Source organism: Heteronotia binoei, chromosome 5 (assembly GCF_032191835.1).
Source record: "Heteronotia binoei isolate CCM8104 ecotype False Entrance Well chromosome 5, APGP_CSIRO_Hbin_v1, whole genome shotgun sequence".
In the NCBI taxonomy this organism is placed as follows: Eukaryota; Metazoa; Chordata; class Lepidosauria; order Squamata; family Gekkonidae; genus Heteronotia; species Heteronotia binoei.
Genome location: NC_083227.1, coordinates 91,577,130 through 91,599,097, shown reverse-complemented (window position 1 = coordinate 91,599,097; position 21,968 = coordinate 91,577,130). Strand labels below are relative to the sequence as shown.

The 21,968-nt window shown below is 39.2% G+C and overlaps 1 protein-coding gene across 1 annotated transcript in view; it reads right to left on the bottom strand.

The window, feature by feature from the left end:
* Positions 1-4,254: 4,254 nt before the first annotated feature.
* The window catches only part of WNK2 (WNK lysine deficient protein kinase 2), a 199,118-nt gene continuing 181,404 nt past the window's right edge, over positions 4,255-21,968 (bottom strand). The window contains exons 28-29 of the mRNA XM_060239813.1: positions 13,647-13,758; positions 4,255-4,499 (exon numbers count right to left, since the gene is read on the bottom strand). Of these exons, the coding sequence (XP_060095796.1) occupies positions 4,471-4,499; positions 13,647-13,758 (141 nt within the window). The 3' untranslated portion in view covers positions 4,255-4,470. The remainder of the gene's footprint in view (positions 4,500-13,646; positions 13,759-21,968) is intronic.

Below are 21,968 nucleotides of genomic sequence, written 5' to 3'. Positions count from 1 at the left end.
CAGATGAGGTTCAATGTGGCCAAGTGCAAAGTAATGCACATTGGGGCCAAAAATCCCAGCTACAAATACAAGCTGATGGAGTGTGAAATGGCAGAGACTGATCAAGAGAGAGATCTTGGGGTCATGGTAGATAACTCACTGAAAATGTCAAGATAGTGTGTGGTTCCAATAAAAAAGGCCAACGCCATGCTGGGAATTATTAGGAAGGGAATTTAAAACAAATCAGCCAGTATCATAATGCCCCTGTATAAATTGATGGTGCGGTCTCATTTGGAATAGTGTACAATTTTGGTCATCACACCTCAAAAAGAATATTATAGCACTGGAAAAAGTCCAGAAAAGGGCAACTAGAATGATTATAGGTTTGGAACACTTTCCCTATGAAGAAAGGTTAAAACGCTTGGGGCTCTTTAACCTGGAGAAACGTCGACTGCGTGGTGACATGATAGAAGTTTACAAGATTATGCTTGAGATGGAGAAAGTAGAGAAAGAAGTACTTTCCCTTTCTCACAATACAAGAACTCGTGGGCATTCAATGAAATTGCTGAGCAGTCGGGTTAGAACGGATAAAAGGAAGTACTTCTTCACCCAAATATGTGGAATTCACTGACACAGGAGGTGGTGGCAGCTACAAAGAAGCCAGGCTATGTATATACAAAGAAGCCAGGCTATGTATAACGAGATCCAGGGCTTTTTCAGTGGCAGCACCAGAACTCTGGAACACCCTCCCATAAGCTATAAGGGCCCTGCGGGATTTGTCTGCGTTCCGCAGGGCCTGTAAGACCGAATTGTTCAAACAGGTTTTTGCGGTTTGATTGAAACAAGGCTGCCACCGGACATCCTACAGAATGCTGGCGATCTTGGTCGAGAAGTCAATACCGCCTATACTGGACTGAAATAGCGCTATAGAATGGTTTTAAAGATAATATATGTAAATTATGGTTTTATATGTTTTATTGGATTAATTGTTTTTATAATGTTGTAAGCCGCCCTGAGTCCGCTTGCGGAGAGGGCGGGATATAAATGGGAAGTAATAAATAAATAATAAATAAATAAATAAACAAGCATAGACAGCTTCAAGAGGGGATTGGATAAAAATATGGAGCAGAGGTCCATCAGTGGCTATTAGCCACAGTATATTATTGGAACTGTCTGGGCAGTGATGCTCTATATTCTTGGTGCTTGGGGGGATGCAAAGTGGAAGGGCTTCTAGACCCACTTGTGAACCTTCTGATGGCACTTGGGTTTGTTTTGTTTTTTTGGCCACTGTGTGACGCAGAGTGTTAGACTGGATGGGCCATTGACCTGATCCAACATGGCTTCTCTTATGTTGTTAACAGAAGAAGTCCCTGTATAATTGATCACACACACCTAGAGGATTATTTTAAAAAACAAAAATAACACTGGGGAATGTTTAACAGCAACATGACTGTGGCTTCCTGTAGGCATTATGGCAAACCTCTGTTCACAGCTGGGGCACCATGTGTAGAAGGGCCTCCTGGAACAGTAGCTCTTCCAGAGCAACTGTATCACAGTGATGCTGGTTTTGTTTTTGAAGACACTTCACTGCACAGATTGTAAAATTTGAAACATAGGATGGAGAACACCACCAAGGTATTCTCCTTGTTTGATCTTTGTGTGTGTGTGTGTGTGGGAAAGTAACTTATGACCAAGAGAGAGTTTTTAGATAATACTTGTACCCTTGTTAGCAAAGTATAAAATAGAACTTCTTCCCAAACATCCAGGTGCTCATATAGACCTCAGTCTCAGATTGATGAGATAAATGTATTTCTGAGGAATAATTCCAGCGGCTAAATCTTTCACATAATGTTGCTGAGGTAAATTTACATGATGGTGATGCATCAACTTGGATTGTTTCCCTGTGGAAGTTTTGCTCTAGTGCGGCAGCCAAACTGGGTCAGTTTTCCTTTGAGCATTTACATGTTGCCATCTCCCAAGTATTCACTTTCCAAGTCTTCCCCTGTCTTGTTCTGAACTTTCTGAATCCTGATTTCATACAATCTTTTGAAAAGACTGAAGTGCATTTGCAATCTGTGTGCCTGGGAAAGAGCACACTTTGGAAAATCCCGTCCACATTGGCAGGTCTTTTTTTGTAGCAGAAACTCCTTTGCATATTAGGCCATGCACCCCTGATGTAGCCAATCCTCCAGGAGCTTACAGTAGACCCTGTACTAAGAGCCCTGTAAGCTCTTGGAGGATTGGCTACATCAGGGGTGTGTGGCCTAATATACAAAGGAGTTCCTGCTACAAAAAAAGCCCTGCACATTGGCATCATTTCCTTGTCTCTGTGACAACCATTGTGCTCACCCCCTGTGCTGGCTTTTTATGGCCATCTAAAAAGAACCAGTAATGATAGAATGCTATAGAATTATAATGTCATAACTATCTACTGCCACAATGTACTTCTGAATTCCTATTTTTTTAAAAAAGTCTCTAGCAACTTTCTGTTGTGGAGATGTAACTTTTTCCCTTTAAATCTCTGCAAAAAAACCCTACAGGTTTCTTTTCTTAAATGAAAGCTGAGAATTAAGAGGAATGGGTGGACTGCAGCAATAGATACTGTTATAGTGCTACAGTACAACAGCAATTAGCATTTTTAAAAAGCCTCCCCAAGCCCTCTAGTGCTGCAGCAGGGAATAACTAAAGGAGAACTGGAATCTGAGGAAAATGTAAACAAAATTCCTTTGTGGACATAGTTGTCAATATGAGTGCCTCTGCATTTTCAGTTGTAATGTGGAGGAAATAGAGAATCCTCACCATGTGGATGATGCCTTTCTCATCATATAGCTCTTTAAAAAATCATATAAACTGATATGTTAGTATTGCAACACACTTTCTCCCTGGTTCAGTACACATTTCAATGAGTTTCCTGTTCAAGACTAAGCCTTATCACAAGCCAATAAACGTTGGTTTATACTCACTGGCTGGTATCCGGACTGGCATTTTTGTGGATGCAAGGATTTCTGCCCACTTCTGTTCTCCTGTGGGAGCTCAGAATGTCCCATGAAATGCTGTTTCTTAAGGGACATCACAAAAATATCTGGGAAAGCAGTTTGGACTGCTATGAGAAGGAGGTGGAAAAATCACACTACATGGGTGGAAGTCTTTGAGTGCAATAACACAAGAGATTTAGTGCAGCAGTATCCCAGCTCTGAAAAAGCTGGATCTCTTTTATCTGTACCCCGGCATCACAAAGCCCCCATCCTGCTGCTTGGGAAAGGCCAGGCCACATATGCACAAGAGGAGCATTCAGACTGCTCATGTGCATGCCGAGTGGGTGCAGCATGTGCCCAGCCATTCAGGCAGCCTGGAAATGAGCCCTATATACAGTTGGAGGTTAGCTACTAGGAAGTTCATGGTAGCTATTTAATCTGGCCCCAGCCTGTCCTTAGACAAGAAGAAGACTGCAGATTTATACCCGCTCTTCTCTCTGAATCAGAGACTCAGAGCGGCTTACAGTCTTCTATATCTTCTGCCCCCACAACAGACACCCTGTGATGTGGGTGGGGCTGAGAGGGCTCTCACAGCAGCTGCCCTTTCAAGGACAACTCCTGCGACAGCTATGGCTAACCCAAGGCCATTCCAGCAGGTGCAAGTGGAGGAGTGGGTTCTCCCAGATAAGAGTCTGCACACTTAACCACTACACCAAACTGGCTCTCCAGGTATGTATGGGTGGGACACAGGAAGCAGATGTGCCTGTGAGATCAAGCACATTAAATCTGGATGAGAGGCCTGGCTAGGTCGGGCCAAATCTCTTGTGTGATCACATCCCTTGTGTCTGCACAAACTAGTCTGGATTGAAACCAAAGCCACATAGTCCAAATAGTTATGTGAATCAGCTATCTTCTATATAAGATAATAATCAAAAGAATAGCCTACTGGGTGACCTTGGGCCAGTCACAATTAGGGTTTCCAGACCCCCTGGTGGAGGCAGGAGTCCCTCACTGACAGCACCCCCCTGCTACCAATCAGCTGGCCAGCCTGAAAAATAATAATTATTTGTTCAAACAAGATCTGTCTGAATCAGAAAAATGGGGGAGTAGCTTACTCAGTTTATATCATATTTTAAACTGAGAGCTATTTTGTGTCAAGGGAACTACAGCTTGCAAAACTAGAACAGCTAATGTAGAATTAGAACATGGTTAATCAGGCCATATACCATAATGACGTAAAATTCTTAACATGAAATCTTAACTCCTAAGATAAAAATGGAAACATTTAGGAAGAAAAGCCTTTCCCTCAAAATAATTATAGTTTATTTCTTTTTTGCATATTGTTTCTGTTTACAACTATAAATTAAAAAAAGCTTAGAAAGAAGTTACAAAATTATGCTGAGTGGGTCAGAATAGCCCATGGTCTCTCACACATGACATCATTTCACAGCTTCTTTCTCTTCCTCAGCTGAAGTACAATCTTGCCGTTGACCCTATCTCCCAACTTGGCCACATATCATTTGGTAGCACTCTCTTCCTCAGAATCTAAAAAAAAAAAAAAAATTAAAATTAAAATCAAAACCATGTATGGGAACAGATCTGAATAGATTAAATGCAAAGATTTCTTATCTCAGTGCCCTGTTCATTATTAGTATTTCATTACCTTAAAAAAATAAATAGAAACTCAGACTCCACATAACAATGGCATTCATTTTTGCCATGCCTTTTAAAAAGCAAACCAGAGGTTCCCCTGCAAAGCCATTCATTTTAGGCATAACACTCACTAAGCAAACAGAACTTTATTTTCTATCTGTCTTAGATAGAAGGGATGATCAACCCTCCTCCCCCACAACCCTGATGGATGATAAATGGGCATGGAGCATTCGCAGGCGATATAGATGTGTGCACATATGACAATGTGTGAACAACAGTCAGAACTGGTTCAAAACAAGGAAATAAGTAGAAGCAAAGTATGAATTGCTCCAAGGGCTGGGAAGACCCATGCTATATAATCAGGAGGAATCTCCACAATGCTTAAATAGCTCAACAGCCCTTAGAAGGGTCCTGGAAGCCATAGGTTAGACAATGCTGGTTTCTAACTGTGGACAAATTGGTAACCTTCTGGTGGTAGGAGTGATAATATGGGGCCAGAAAGAAATTATATACTTGGTGAGATAATAGGAATCTCATTTCCTTGAGCCCCTTGAGAAAGTAAATAATTAACAGTGAATCTTAAGCAGAGTTATACCCTTTTGAATTGGATAGACTCAGGAGGGTGTAACCCCTGCTTAGGCCTGCTCTGACCCATAATTAATTGCAAAGCAAGACACATATCAGAGTGAGACACATGACATGGGAAGCTGCCTTCTACTGAATCAAGCTACTGATCCACAAAGAGTAGTATTGTCTATTCAGACTGGCAGTAGCTCTCCAAGGTCTCCAGCAGAGGTCTTTCACATCACTTCCTACACAATGTTTTTAACTGAAGATACCCAGAATTGAACTGTGGACTCTCTGCATGGCAAACAGATGCTTTACCATTCATGGCTGCCATTAGTCTTTTCCAAGGGAAAACAATTCCATGTATTGCCCTTCATATCTGACAAAGGGAACTTTGACTCTCAAAAACTTACACCCTGAAAATCTTGTTGGTCTTCAAGGTGCTACTGCACTCAAATCTTTTTCATATATCACCTTAGCACACTACTTGCAGCAACCAAAATCCAGCTGTAATAGCACAATATTATTTCATATGTGATGGAAGTAGGTGAGGAAATAACCACAGTTCAGACAGTTAGTCTGATAAGCATACTTGAAATTGCAGCATTGGCTGCTTTTTTAATTAAGAGAAAACCATCTCTGCAGTCTCTAAAGATTAAAAAAACATCATCATATAAATGTCATGAAATTGTGTCTGCATGAGTGGTCTATCATTAACAATATCTATGAGAGCCCAGTACCACTTACCATAGTTCGGAAGACCATCTGAACTCATTGTTTGGCAAACCCTATACAAGATGCCTACAGCCTGATAATAGTTATTTAATTGGTCTTGATATACTTCAAGGGCATACAGTCATGATTTTTCTCATGGCTGCACGATAACAGAACTGCACAGTAAGAAATGGACAGGATCCAACCCATAGGACATTAGATGAAGGTGCCAAAATACTCTCAACATGCTCACACAGTCAAAGCATAGATTAACACAAAAGCAAATATACTTTTCCCCACTGCCAAATCATGCTATATAATTTACAGGTATAAATTATGAATGTCCAACTTTTTAAAGAGACATTAATCAATTTTTAGTCTGTATCCCTAAGGCATGCATTTTGGTAATTAGATCTGCAAGCATGTACTTTGTGTGTGTGCATGTGTGTGTACATGCATATGCTATGTGGTAAGCATTTTAGTATATTGTTAACAGAAAGGACCTTTTCTTCTACACTGCAAGATCTTCAGAGTGATGGTCTGGAGAGAAACTAAAAACACACTGTAAACAAACAAGGTTCTTCTACTAGTGTCAGGTATACACATTTCCATCATGTTTCCCCTTAAGTGGAGCATGATGCACATAAGCCTTTCCCCTTGCAGCACTTGCCTTTCTTTTTTTGCCTGTAGTAACATTTCCTAGCAGTTGATTCATTTGCCATAAGAATGCTAGTTCTATGTCACTGCTCAACCAGTACTAAGGTGGCCTATGATAGCAAGCAAAATAAATCAGGTGATCAAGAAAAAGTGGTTTCCTCAAGTATAGCAAATTCTCTGAATTGCAAGCCAATCTGTTGTTTGTTTTCTGCATAGCATCTTAAGATACAGCTTGTGCAGGTCTCCTGCTGGGAGGTGCTTAGGCATCGTCTTCAGCTGTAGCTCATAGATATCATGAGGCAAGAAGGGAGTAATGAACAGTTCCCCTCTTCATCTGTTACACTGGAGCCATGACAAGTTTGTGTACCTTTGACATCCACTTTTGCAATCCTCCATAATGTTTACATCCACCCTGGAACATCATTAACTATCAGTGAAGTGGAGCATAATTAATAATCACTCCTGCACATGCTTATTTTGCAGGGCAGATTCCCCCACCCCATGAGAATCACTTGTAGTTGGAACAAAAACAATATCCACACATAATAATGAGAAACTGAAGCCTTTTTTAAAAGTATAAATATTGTAAAACATTTACAAGTAGTTTAGAGAGGCAAGATTCACAAGAGCCACATAAATTCAAAACACTTTTTATTTTCAATCACAACTTTCATTTTAAAGCTTTTGTTTTTTACTTTTCATAGTTGCAGAAGTGCATTTTTAAAAACTGTGTGGGGGTCAGGAATCATAAAAAGAAATCCAAACTGAACAGCTCAGTCATACCATTGCCAACTAGAAATCTGTAAGATGCTCTGGGAAGAATTTCAAAAATTTTCAAGGTAGGGATAATTGAATGTTTGTCTCCCAAAGAAGATCTGTTGAGGTGTTTTGTGTGCAAAATGTCCTTCAAAATCCATCCTAAAATCCATCCCATCAGGTTTTTCCCCCATTGGCTATTGAAATACTCAGCATCATATTTAGTCGGAATATTTTATGATGGCAACCAATAAAGGTTTGCATAGTGAATGTAATGCTGTCACAGCACCTTGATGCCAACAGATTTGACTTGATGATATAAAAATCAAGTTCAGAATGAGGACAATGCTTCCTGCAGTCCTTTCTGAGGATAACATAGCGAATGTACAGAGGAAACTGTGTAAATGCCCACAGAGTCAATTCACAGAGAAGCTAGTGCTTTCTACCTCTCTCTGAGCGAATATTTTTACCCCTCTTTGCAGACCCTTGTGAAATTGCTCAACATTTTGGCAAACCTCACCCCCCAAAACCTTCCCCTTACAGACCAGCCATACCACAAGGGCTCTTAAACCCTTTTGAGTGACAAATTCAGTTCTACTATGTAAAGTGATTTAGGAGTTTACAGCTCTTGATGCATTTATTTGCCTGGCATTAGAGTAGATTCTCTACCAATGTTATCTAAGAGACAGTGAGGTTATTCAGAAGCATTGCTCTTTGAAACTTCAGTGCACACATCAAAAAAGGCATATGCTGACATTCTTGAAAGCTGACAAGACTTTTGGACCTCCATATCAAGCATGAGCCAATCATTAGTAACAATGTGCTCAGCAAAATGGATTTAAAGCTTTCCCCTCTTCAGCAGATGTCTTTTGGGGGAAATGTTATTGTCATAGTCATGACTAAGGGTGCAGCACAGCTTCAGTTTTAACATGTTGGAAATGCTGACCAGTTTGTGCTGTGATGATTTAAAACACATATACAGAAACTTACATTTCATTGTAAAAGTAGTTCAGTTTTCAAAACCAAAACCAACTACCATTAAATACTAATAATTAGACCAATTAAGGTTTTCCTTTGGGACTAGTTTCAAGAGGGTAGTTGTGTTGGTTTGCAGTAAAACATTTAGATTAGAGTCCAGCAGTGTCTGACAAGGGGATTTTGACTCTTGAAAGTTTATCCTTGTAAAATCTTGTTGGTTTCCAAGGTGGTCTACTGGAATTGAATCTAGGCCTTTGGGACTGGTGAGAAATATTACACTTTTATTAGCCTGATTGGGAACCTCTGATGATGGAGCAAAGCTGGATGCAGTAAGTTATTTGTAGCTGGATCTGAATTCAAAATAACTGAAGAGAGTGGTTGACAAGAAAGCTCCTTCTTTTAGATTGATTTATAGGGATGCAAGACTCCAGGTGGGACCTGGAGATCCCTTGGAATTTCAGTTCAACTTCAGACTACAGAGATCAGTTCTCTGGAGAAAATGGATGCTTTAGAGGGTGGACTCTACAGCAATGTACCCATTGAGGTCCTCCCCAGACTCCATCCCCAAATCTCCAGGAGTCTTTCATCCTGGAAATGGCAACTCTAGTTATTACCTAGGGCACTCATAGGCCAATGACTGGATTGCTGGAATGTACTCTTCACAGGGCTTTTTTTCTGGGAAAAGAGATGTTGGGAATCTCAAAAGGGAATGAAGGAGAAAGACACAGATGCTCCTCGTTAACTTTTAAACATTTTTTGTTCTCAAAGCTTTTTGTTTCTACAAAGAGGTTCCAGAATTCCATTCTACCACATTCTCCCAGAAAAAGACCCCTGACTCTTAATGTAACTGCCCTTGGTAACTGAGTGTACTTGGTGCTCAGTCCTTGGGAGAAGCTTGGAGCACATCACAGTACCTTTGTTTAACTTGTCACAATTTAGCTTAGGTGTCTGAATAAGTAAGACACTTTAAAATATGCTTTCTCCCATACATTATCATGATCTGAAAAATCAACCAACTGATAATTAATAATCCTATGTCTGTTATGTGTGGAGATGTGAAAGCATAGGAAAATTCTGGAAAAATTGGGAAGGGGAAAACATTTTCCACAGGTATTTTCTTTTTTCAAGTTTCCAATGGAGAATCTCATGAGGGAATGGTTTTAGTGGCTGGGTGTTAATATTTTTCATGCTGCTTGATCTCTTAGAATTTTTTCTTCCTAGAAACTTAAGATGAGACAATCTACAGCACTAGATAATTACAATTCCTATATGATGTAGGTTTGCATCACTCTCAATTTTTTTTGCCTGGTTCTTTAGCATGTGGGAAAAAAACAACGTAAAATGTTTTTAAAATACCTAGCAGTAAGTTGTATGTGCCTCAAGAAGGTTGTTTCATTTCCTAAAGAAATCAAAAGTTTAGACTGGATAATAAAATAGGTATGACACAAATGTCACCCCCCCATTCCCAATTTCCGTTTTCTTATCAAAACAGGAGGGCAACTCTGTGGAAATATTACATCTCTGGGATAAATTCAAATTGTAGAGAAATTTTAAAATGATAAAATACAATCTATGAGTGAACTCCTCACCAATTATATAGGCACTGGCTAAAATACCGGATAGAAACCACACACCAGTTCCTGTCCCAGTGGATTATAACAACGCTCTAACTACATTTATATAGGTAGAGACTTTCCTCTGCTAAGGGAAGAAGGAAACAAATTCAGTATATCTCTTTTAAAAGCCAGTATCAAGACCTGGAACCTTATTCTAAAAGCCAAAACAGAATTGATAAAGATAATACACTTGTAAAAGGCAGCAGAAGCAACAGACCAGATTCAGACTTGGCACATGTATAGTAATATAGAGCATGTTTTATTCAGGACTCCTGAACCATAAATGTCAGTGTCATTCCATTAGTACTGAAGTGCATGAGACAAGAAATAGTTTGGCTACCTTGATATAAAATGCTGAATTACTATAAATCCTTTATGGAGCCTTCTGTTGACATTTTCTTGTTGCTGCCACCATTACTGCTTAACCATTCCAGCTGCAAGGTGAGAAATAAGCCCTTCCACTTTAATAAATAAACTGCATTAGCAAGTAATCAATGGAAAGGATAAAGGATTGAATTTATATTTTAGAGTTAAAAGAAAAATGCACTTTGTTCTAGGTGTTGTGATAAACAAATAAGACTGATATGAAGGCTTTCTTGTAAGGTTACGTTTTCCCTGGTGATGGATATGGTTGCCAACCTCCAGGTAGGGCTTGGAGATCTTCCAAAATTACAGCTAATCTCCAGATGACAGACATCAAAATTTCCCTGGGAAAAATGGCTGCACATGACATTATACCCCACTGAGCTCCCTTCCTTCCCTGAGCTCTACCCCCAAAATCTCTAAACTGACAACCCTAGTGGCACACTCTATCACTGGAAACCTGCTCACATCCATGATGGTGTCTCCGTTGGACTTAGTACTAAAACTTTTCTGTTTGAATTTCATTTGCAGTTAATCCAAAAGAGAGGTGGAAAGACTATGAATGCTATTTCATCCTGTTGTCAATTTCTTTCATGTAGTGACATTTTTATATTGGTTTAAATTGTTACCCGTCCTAAAGTTTCATCCTAAAGAATAAAAAGCAACAAAACCAAATCCCACATCCTTAAATTAAGTGTAGCAATTGGTTTGTTTGTGAGCAATTCTTTTCTAAGAGAGATCCTGAGACCCACAGCTACTAATCAAGCAATATGGTTTGAATTTCATCTACAAGCAAGGAATGATACTCTGTGATCCCAGACTTCATTTCTTCATTCAAAACCAGTCCATGATTTCTTTATTCCTCCCTCCAGCATTCCTCCAGCTAGCCCCTATAGCATTTAACACCTTGGTTAAAATATTGGTCTGTTGATTGTTCACAGAATCTTTATCACTAGTGCTGTGAAAACCTGTAATCACAGAAATGCTTTTTGTGTATCCCAGTATTTTTAACTAGAGTCAATAATGGCTGTAGTGCCTTTAGTTAGGAAATACTGTCAACAGGGTTGACAACTTACCATGTGATATGCCAAATGTTTCTGTAAAAGAAATGTGCATGCAGTACCTCTATACTTGACAAATGATTTCATACTTCAACACACGAAACCCTGGTAAACTGGGAATCCATTACTATGACCGAAGTGCATATGAAAATGTTTGCCCTTTTAACTGGGGACAAATGGCAATGCCTCACTTTTAAACATTAGCTGAAGTTTGAAAGTCTGGGGAACCAGACATATAGTATCTGAGAATCTCAGCAACACACTGTTTTTTCTTGCAATTTTTTTCAAGCAAAATTTTTTTATTTTTCTTCTCTTTAATATATACAGACTCTTGGGTATGAAAGGGGTAAGTGCCACTGTCAGTATACAAATGGGCAATAGCAACAACTTGTAGTTCAGTGCAAGCCAAGGTGGGAGCAGTGCGAACAGATTTTCCATGTTTTACTCATAAAGCACACATACATGAAATCTAAAATAAAGTCTCAAATGAAAGAAAAATGCATGTTACAGAGAACAGAAATCTCTTACTACAGTTAAGTACTTTGCCCAAGCAGAGGACCCTGCATTGTGTTCTGCAAAGTTCAATTTTAACCAAATTAATGAACTATAAGCAAAATGGTACCAACAAAATATTTCAGTCCTTAATGCTCAAAGTACAACAGACTATATAATTCACAGCTCAACAGCTCTGCCTCTTCAGAAGACAGATCAAAGATATCATGAGAGAGAGAGAAAGAGAAGCAGCAGCGTGCCTTCATTAGTCTGTTGTCATAGTTTTGTCAGTTGTGCCATTATGTTTGTAACTTTTTCTCCTAAGTAAATTGAGAGTTACCACTCTGCAAATCACTCTTAGCAGTTACCTTTCACCTGTAGAATTATAGGTGATGATATAGTTTCTGTGCACAGTAAGGAAGACATTCCCTCCCTGCAAAGCACAAGTCACTAGCTATAGTGAAAACTGAGCTAAGATGTAAAGGCGGGGGGGTGTGTGTGTGTGTGTGTGTGGAATCAAGTGTAGCTAAATATCAAAACTACTTCTTGCTGTGTTTAAAAAGAAAAAAGAAGGGATGGTTGAAAAGAAAACTCCACATTTTAATTCTGGTTCAGAAGTCTGTAAGCACTTCAGTGACAAGTATTGTTCTGAACTAAGACCACTCATGGGACAAAGGCAGAGTACGTGCAAGGAAAATTCTGTACTTCACACAATTCTTTTAAGAACTTTGGGATTGGCTCTCCTATAACCAAGATTCTGGTTAGGTTTACTTCACATATGAAACATGCATGGACTTGTAATGCAACTTAATTACACTAATCTATTTAGAATAGAACAAACCTTACTGTTGAACAAGAGGGGAAACACTGCCTACCATTTTGCTATTTTACAGGAAAATATAAGTTCTTATATGCAATAGCTTTTCCAGAAAGACTGCATAACAAATTGCACTGCCCAAAGCTATTATCTGCATACATAATATACAATTTACTTTTAGGCTCCTATAAATACTCCTTTTTTAAAAAAAAAAAATCAAATCACTCATTTTATTACTTTTCATTCAAATAAAAGAAGACTTTGATCAGTAACCCCTCTTGTAAACACTGCAGCCACCAATTAGAATAAAAGCACTTACAGGAGAAAATAGAATAAAATTTCTTAAGAGTCCCAAATGTAAACTTTCAATTATATACACATATATTTATATATTGCAAATTAAAAATTTAATCTCACATAAGCAGACTGTAAATAATATACACCTGTCTGATTTTTTTTAACACCTTTCCAGATGAACCTGAAAAGCTTAAATTCAAGGCACTATACTCCTGCCGGATTAATACAGTCATCTAACCATCAATTCAAGTAAATGTATTTTAAAGGTTGCCGTTTCAAACACCAGAACACAATGACGGAGAAGCAAGTATTGCCATAACAACAAACTTATTTGTGTGAAATCATTTCACAGTGATTGCCTGATGCAGCTCATGGCTGTGTGCACTAGCAGGCCTGAACTGGCTGCCAACAGGTAAACAAGAGACTGCTTATGGGCTCAAACACTCGACACAATCATTCTCAGGCATTAAGAAGCAACAAGGCTAGGTTATTCTCAAATGAGGGCCTGATGGGCTGACAACAGATTGCTGCACTGGCATTGGAAAGAGTGGCAAGCCGTTTTTTTCCAGAGCCAGACAATGTGCCATGCTCTGACCTCCCACAATTCCAGGCTGTGCTGTCAGGCCTGACCACTGCACTCCAAAAACTGGTGTAGGGAAAAGTCCTCCATATTGACAAAGAGGCATCACAAAAGGTTTTACTGTGCCAGAAAGGGTAGTACCTGGCATAGGCACTGGTATAGATGATGAAACTCCAGGAGTTAATGCAGCTGGCACTGGGCAAGACACTGGAACAATGCACTTGTCCCCCATTCCTGTTCTGACTGAATTAACCTACAAAAACAAACATAAAAAAGCGCAGCTATTAAGCTTGTACTCTCCTAACAGTGCAATACTCTATTGCTTTATAGTAAGGTCCATTTTCAAATCAACAGTGTCATGCTCTAGTTTATTCTGAGGGTATGTGCTGGTCTTGCTCCCTCCAGTGGCTGAGATTGTGAATGAGGTGGTACCATTAAACTCTTCTATTTGCATATAATTTATTATTCTAATTCAAATCCCTCCAGATTCATTTGAATAGTAGGGGATAAATTTCCTGGCCACTCCACTTTCACCACATAGCTATACTAGTCTATAGACATAGGCAACAAATAAACTGCATTCCTTCAAAACAAAACAAGGAAGTTCTTTCTCCTATTCCATCCCCTTTGACATCAAGCAGGAAATTCTGTTTGCCTGTGCACATTGTAAGCAGTTTTGAGCAGAAGCCAGGCAGCCTATAATATGCTGGTCTGTAGACATGGACATTTTCACTATTTGTGCAAAAAAAACCCCAAACCCATTGTCCTTTAGCAATCTCCCCACATAATTGTTGTAGACATTAGAACACATATACACAAAAGGGGTTACACCAAGCAGTTAAGCTTCATTGCTAATTGAAAATACCTACACATTACAGAACTGGAGAAGGGAGCAGGCAAGCTTTCTTTTCTGAACATTGACTTCCTGGGAATTATGTTCTTAATAATAGACCCACTACCACAAAAGCAATTATTTTACAAGAGGGCTGTCTGGTCCCCACATGGCAGGTTTTAATTTCACATATAATTTACAGCTTCTGGCAGTGATTCTGTTAAGTCAGCACATTCTCTTGAATGATGTTTCTTTTGGGCAAATCCCACTGTCTAGAAGATCAGGGCTGAATTGATATTGAATTGAATTACATCCAAGAAATTAAGTATGGCATTTTAAAGGTAAAAAATGTACACAAGTTTAAGTTAGACTGCCTAAGAAGTTTAAAAAAAAAAGTCTCCATCATGTTTGTATATCTGAGGAATTCTGATCTCTGATATATTGGCTGAAAAAGACCACTAAATTATTCGGGTTCCAAGAATATCTTCTAAATATAATTTTAAAAAAACAACAACCTGGCAGGATGAATCACTTCATTAATAATATTCACAATAACAAGTTTCTTTGCAACATTTTTTGTTCTTCATTCCATAATTCATTCCTTAACAGAAGAAAGATGCTTAACAGAAGAAATAGTTAAAGGGAAAGCAGTATATAACAGAAGAAAGATGCAAACATAATGGAATACACAATTGTAATGGGCACACTAGCTCTAGAGACCTACAGTAGCTATGAAAGCACCGCCAATGGTTTCCACAAATTCTCCTGAGACATTTGATAAATGCTTGCAGAGCAGAGTTGGATCACCTATACCTCTAGTGGCCACTTGAGTATTTTCGTTATTCAGAGAATTATTCAGGAACTGGAAGTCTATGATGGAGGTGTCTGTGTGGGGGAGACAACCTGATCTCACAGGTAAAATCACTGTCAGCTAGCAATAAGGGATTCCCAGTTGCAGAGCACAAGCCCCTGTAAGCATGAAGAACATTGGGGGGAGAACGCTAAACATGAAGGGCAAATAATGTTTAAAAACAGATAACAACAATAGTCTTTTGCCCTTCCAGAACATTCAAGAAGAAGCAACACAATAACATGTATGCTATCCAGTTGTTTTTCTCAGTTAACTATTGACTGGGGCATTAAATTCATAGTCGAAAAAGAAATGTAACACAACAGTGTAGAATATCTCTGACTGCCAGAGCTTTTGAAGTTGATTTCCATTTCTTTGGAAGTAGCATGTTTCTACATTTGGCAAGCATTTAGCATAAATAAAATTGCTTTATGGACTAGATTTGGCTCAGGATCCTCTAAATGAGCATCATTCACCAAAGATCCTGCAATTTTTGTGCTTCCATAGTAGCTAATACTATCAACCTAATTGGCTGCTATTGTTCTACATATTAAACATTATTGAGGAAATAGTGAGGCTATCTTTCCTACATCTCCTACTTACTTAGGTGTTTACAAACAATGTACTTGCCAGCAATCTGAAATTGAATTTTTGTGCTTAAACATGCTTATGCATAAGTGTGCTTAAAGATCAGGGCTTGTATAACCTTCATATTTATTCTTGATGACCTCCCACAACCTCAATTCTGAACAACAAACCTATACATTCTCCCAGTCTCAGTGATGGATTACAGTCCAGTATGTGGGAATTATTACATGTATGTGTGAATCAGCATTTTCTCATGAACCATTTTGCTAGCCCTGGTAGGAAAGGTACTGCAATTAAACTTAAGAGGAGGCAAAGGTCATAGGTTGGATGTAGGACTGATCACTTTAAATCAATTTCCACCCACTGGTACAGAATAAGAAAAATCATTGGTCAATCTGCCATGCTCTTATGCTACCTGCCAATATACTAAACTTCTATCATCTCGTACTAATAAGTATAATTCTAACTCTTACCAGTAAGTAAACTAAACTTCAATCTCAGAACTAGCTTGAGTCATAGGAAAGGACAAAAACAGTTGAAGAGAAAGATAGTAGAGCCAGCCAAGGCATAGGAAAAGCAGCAGCAAACAAAGGTTAAGGGAACGGAGAAAGAAAGAGAATATGCCATGAAGGGGGCAAGGAAAGAGGATTAAACTGTGAACTAAACCGTACACTATATATATGCTACTGTTTCCATGTATTTATTTAAATGTTTTTATCTTGCTTTTCCCCTACACTGGGGATTCAAAACTGCTTACAAAGTAAAATCCACGTAAATAGTAAAAACTAAAACAAAAATATATGACACCAGGGCTTTTTTTGAGCAGCAATGCAATTCTGACTGGCTGGGTGTCGGGGGTGTAGCCTAATATGCAAATGAGTTCCTGCTGGGCTTTTTCTACAAACAAAAAAGCCCTGTGTGACACAATAAGCCTCCCCAGTCAAACTTAAAACAAGTGATGAACAAGGACATACTGGGCTGATACTGGTTCCACTGAACAGCTCACTTTTGATCATGGGTTAAAAACCATGGGTTAAAAACACTGTTTGCCCACCAAGGTCGGAATAAAGAGACGGACACAATGCATTGGAATAAAATTGGGCCACTTTATTAACTCGCAACATGAACAGCAAGGGCACCCCACCAGCGGCCTGGCCAGGGCTAGGGGTCACCGCGACCGCTCCCCTGCCATTAACGGGCGAGAGACCCAGCCCCCCAGCCAGAGCTGAGCGACTCAGCTCCCTCCAGGCAGGCCCAGCAGGGAGGCCCGCACCAGAGGGCCCAAACCCAGACGCACATCTCGGCAGAAAGGCACCCTCTAGCCGAGCCTCCTGGACAGTCTGCATTCTCCAAACCCCAAGGTCGATCATGCCAGACCCCAAAATTCCCCAAAAGGGGGATGCTTCACAGTCCTCCCCTAGCCGCATAGTGTCCTAAACCCCTAAAACCTGCCAACTAAAGTGACCACCTATTTAAAGGCACCTTCCCCAAGCCAATTCCTCAATCCACTGCACTGCTATGCAGGGTAGGCGAAAAACACACCCCAGTACCAGCCAATCAACCGGGGCATAAAAAATTCCTACCCGGCTCCTCAAATGAGGCAACCAGCAATGCCTACATAACAGACAGGGCGGGTGGGAGGGCCGATCGCCGAGGGACTGACAAGGAACGAGGAGCTAGCCGACAACGCGGCTAAACCCCGCCCCCAGCAAAGCGCGCCCAAACGGGTGAACTCCGTCCCTTCCCTCCCTGGTGGGCAAACAGATCCAAGCAGCCTAGCAGCTACGCTGCAGGCTGCAGGATCAAGATTTTGAGCCAAACATTGTATCTATTAACTTTCTACTAAAACCTAACTCATTTCCTGATGAACTGTTATCTTCTATTTCGATATATCTGAGGAAGTCTGCAGGCACACAACAGCTCATACCTTGAATAAACCTATGTTGGTCTTAAAAGTGCCGCTGGACTGTTGCTTCAGACCAACATGGTTGCCCACCTAGATCTATCAAGTTTCCTGACTGTAATAGGCATGATTCTATAGGCATGAATGAAACAGAAGGATTCTTTTGTTGCCAAAGCTTTGCATCTATTTCTGCTATGGGGTCACAGATTCTGGAGATCTTCAAGATCCTCTTGTAGTTCTTTTTTCCTTTTTTGTGGGGGAGGGAAAAGATACCTTTCACAATTTTCTTTTTAGAATCTGAAATTATATTTGATAGAGAGATTCTGCTCATTTGAACCTTCTTGATTCTGCTGTTTAATGATGTTAGCATCCTTCTGTGCTTGTTTTTGACTTGTCTAATATATGATATACATTCCATTGGAACTCAGTTTTTAATAATTATCCCTCAAAATGATTTCTATCTAATCCTCCCAACCAAAGTCTTGTTAATATCTTAGATATTCTCCATCTTGGGAAAATGTGTAACTCAATGTCAGACCCTTTGTCATTTGTGGGTTCCAGGAACCAACTGTGGTTGTCTGCAGGGTTGGCGGTGACATCCATGCCAGCTACAATAAGAACATTTCATCAATATATCAAGACTCCTTGGTGTATATAACAATATGTATCACTTTTTATGTAAAAAAAATCACCACACCTTCCTTTGCATTTCTTTTGAAAACCATTACTTCCTTAATTACCTGCACAATCAATTATTAAAATTCTGAAGGAGTTAAATCTGTAATCCTATGCACACTGACTTGGGACCAAATTCCATTAAAACAGCTATGACTGAGTGAATAGTTCTGAATGAATATGCCTAGGTTGATACAGTAAATGTGTTCATATCAATGGAAATCAGGGCTTTTTTTGTATCAGGAACTCCTTTGCATATTAGGCCACGCAGCCCTCATGTGGCCAATCCTCCAAGGGCTTTCAGTTCTTAGTACAGGTCCTGCTGTAAGCTCCAGGAGGATTGGCTACATCAGGGTGTGTGTGGCCTATTATGCAAAGGAGTTCCTGATACAAAAAAAGCCCTGGTGGAAATTAAGTGCTGAAATGATCTGTTAACTAAATTCTAATCCAGTGAGAGATCTGTATTTGTAAACAACCTTCAACATGTTACTGATGCAGATTTGAATGCACATCGAATTACACATTTCATCAGCCTCACAATGCTTAATTGAGTCCTGCTACATTGACTGGCTATATCTTTTGTTGACAGCAGGGATGCAGTATCTGCATCCCAAGCTCTCCAGTTGTTATACAACACTACTGCTGATTAGCCCATAATGTCAGCTAGATCAGGGTCCGTAATAAAAGATCAGGGTCTGTATTAAAATAGTAATTAAAGTACTGTCATAACATACTTTACTAAGTCTTCAGCATGTGATTCTTCTCTACTTTTCACTTGCCTTACGTTTCCTATGTCATATTACAGCTAGTATGACCATAAGAATCTAATAGTGGCCATACTGGATAACATCAATGGTCTATTTAATCCAACATCCTGCTTCACCCAGTGGCCTGCCAGTCACACCCCCTGAGGAGACTTACAATCATGGTATGGAATCCAAAGCCCTTCTGTTGTCGCCCCCAGTGCTAGTATTCAGGATCCAGTTAGTCCTCAGGACTAACTGTCACTGATAGGCCTGACTTTCATGCATTTGTATAAACCCATTTTAAAGGCATCTAAATTAGTACCCATTACTATATATCCTGGGGCAGTGAATTACACAAGTTTATAGCTGAATGGTAACCCACTTTCTCTCTTGTACTCTGAAGAGGACTATGATGAATGTCCAGTGGTACTTGAACATTATGGTACACTGTTCACTAAAAGCAACAGACATAAAATGTTCACTGAAGCAAGTGCAGACTTTACTCCCTCTTATTTTTAATTTATTTTCATCCTGCACCCACACAAAAATTCTTGCTTCTCAGCCAACTAGCTAGAGTCAAGCTCAAACAGATGCTTCATTCTACTATTCCCAGTATAACATATCACCTACTTGTCACTGAAACAAGACTACGCCCTTTATGTCGACTTCAGCATTTCTTCCTAACTCATTCTTTTTCCCTGTCTCCATTTCACACCTTATGGACTCTGACCAAATCATTGCAACACATGTCATAGGAGAAAAAAATAAAACATAGTTGTACAATATACTGGTTACAACCTTTCAAAGACAAGTTCTTCCATTTGATTAACTGTTATACATAGTATAAGGCAATATGCTATGTTAGGATATAGTTAGGAAACTATATCTACAGATCATTTGTAAACTATATGCAAAGTTTACAAATGATAAGCTGACATGGTACTGCTTATCTCCATTACAGTTTAAAATTATATTCCATGCACATTTCATGATGTGTTAAAAAAAAGATAAAATGGCCACCCTTGTAGATGATTGGCTTCAAAATGGAAATAAATTTATGTTAGCCATTCATGTTTCAGGACCAAACAGACATCATGTTATGTGGTACACTGTAGAATTGTCTATGCTAAAAAAGCAAATAGAACAGAGCAAACGAATTACTGTAGGCAACTGATCCAAGAGGAGATACCAGTTTTCTCCAGTATTAGATATGAAATTTTGTCTTAGAAGAAGGATGACAATAAGAACAACAGAACCTTGAATAAAATTAACCAGGATGAGCAGAGCAGATTGCATACTGTATGGCAAAAAAGGGAGAGTTACTATATTCCCACATGAACAGTATGCAATCACCTTTCAAAATTAAAGGTTTGTTTGTGAATCATCATGTATTAATATATACAGTAAGCATTTACAAAATGTAATACAAATAATAATATGGTGCCTAGCTTCTATGGTCTTTTCTTCTCTCTGGAAAGGCAATGAGTCTCTTAGGACTTGCAGAAGCTCAGCACCTGTTTTTATCCAAGGACATTTGATCCTGCTTCCTGCATTTTACTGTCCAATTTAATGGAAAGAAAAGATATTGTTGAGTCAGAATCTTCACTGCTTTGCAGCCCCTTCCTGCTCTACATGTGCTTCTGGATTAATCCTTTAACTGCATATATTTAGGAGCTCAAGCATTATAACAAGATTTTAATCAGCTGTACAGTTCTGGGGAAAATACTCAAATTGTATATAGGAAGTGAGTGCTGATTTGTAATAAATATTTATCCAGCTAACCTAAAGTGTATTAGAAGTACAATTTTGCAGGTAAGACACCTGCATGTAACCATTTGCAGACAGAATGGTAACCTGCCTAAGAAATAAGACCTAAGATTCAGAAAATGTATCTATCTAGTTGCCAAGGTAATCACCCATACTTCATTGCATTCTTTCTCTTGTTCTCCCATAACATGAAGTTGAATCTGGCTTTCACATATGGAACTCAGATTGAAGAAGTGATCTCAGCTGCTTTCCTCTTCTCTTTCTAGCTCCCTATACAACTGAAAAACTGCTCTAGAAGGATGGAGGACCGTTGCAAACAATGTGGGGTATGGTGCAGAGGGGGAAATGGGCAGAAGTTCTTTATTTTCTGGGAGGGGAAGGGCATTCCCACCAACTTAGTACTTCCCACTTCAGTTGGCCCCTGCCACATCCCACAGTTAAGGTCCGTTCCATGAGCTTTACTGCAATCTAACAATTTTTAAAAAATGTTATCACAATCCTATGAAAACAGCTACTATTAAACATATTTTAATAAAAATATTGTGATAATCAGCTACAATATTAATAAGAAAGTTTGTAGGTGTTACCAACCAATATTTTACAATGGTTTTATTACAGGCAGACACCTACACAGATGCATCCCCAGGTTTTTCCCCGAGTTCTAACTTTGTGCTTTCATTATTAGAACTTCGTTTACTACTTATTTTCAGTCTTTGTAGAATAAAAGTAAAACAGCAGTAATTCAATATGGAATCCTAACATCTAAGAAAGCACCAAGAAATAAAATCCAGTGACAAGTGAAATTTTGTGTAATATAATTCCCCTGTAGAATGGTGTTAGCTTCTATTTTCTGTTTGTCACCTATACTTGCATGTGGATCCAGGATATCTAGTAAGCTTTGCAGGGATATTTTCAAACATGCACAGTACTCTGTAGAAAAGAGCTGCCAATTCGCTTCAGTGACAAAAGAGGCTCCTCACTGCATGAACATAGCATGTATATATGGAATATTCAACATACTGGTAGAAAATGGAGGCAGCCCTGCTTGCTAATAACTGTGGGTGTACATTGTGGGGAGGGCCATAGGAACGCAAGTTTGTAT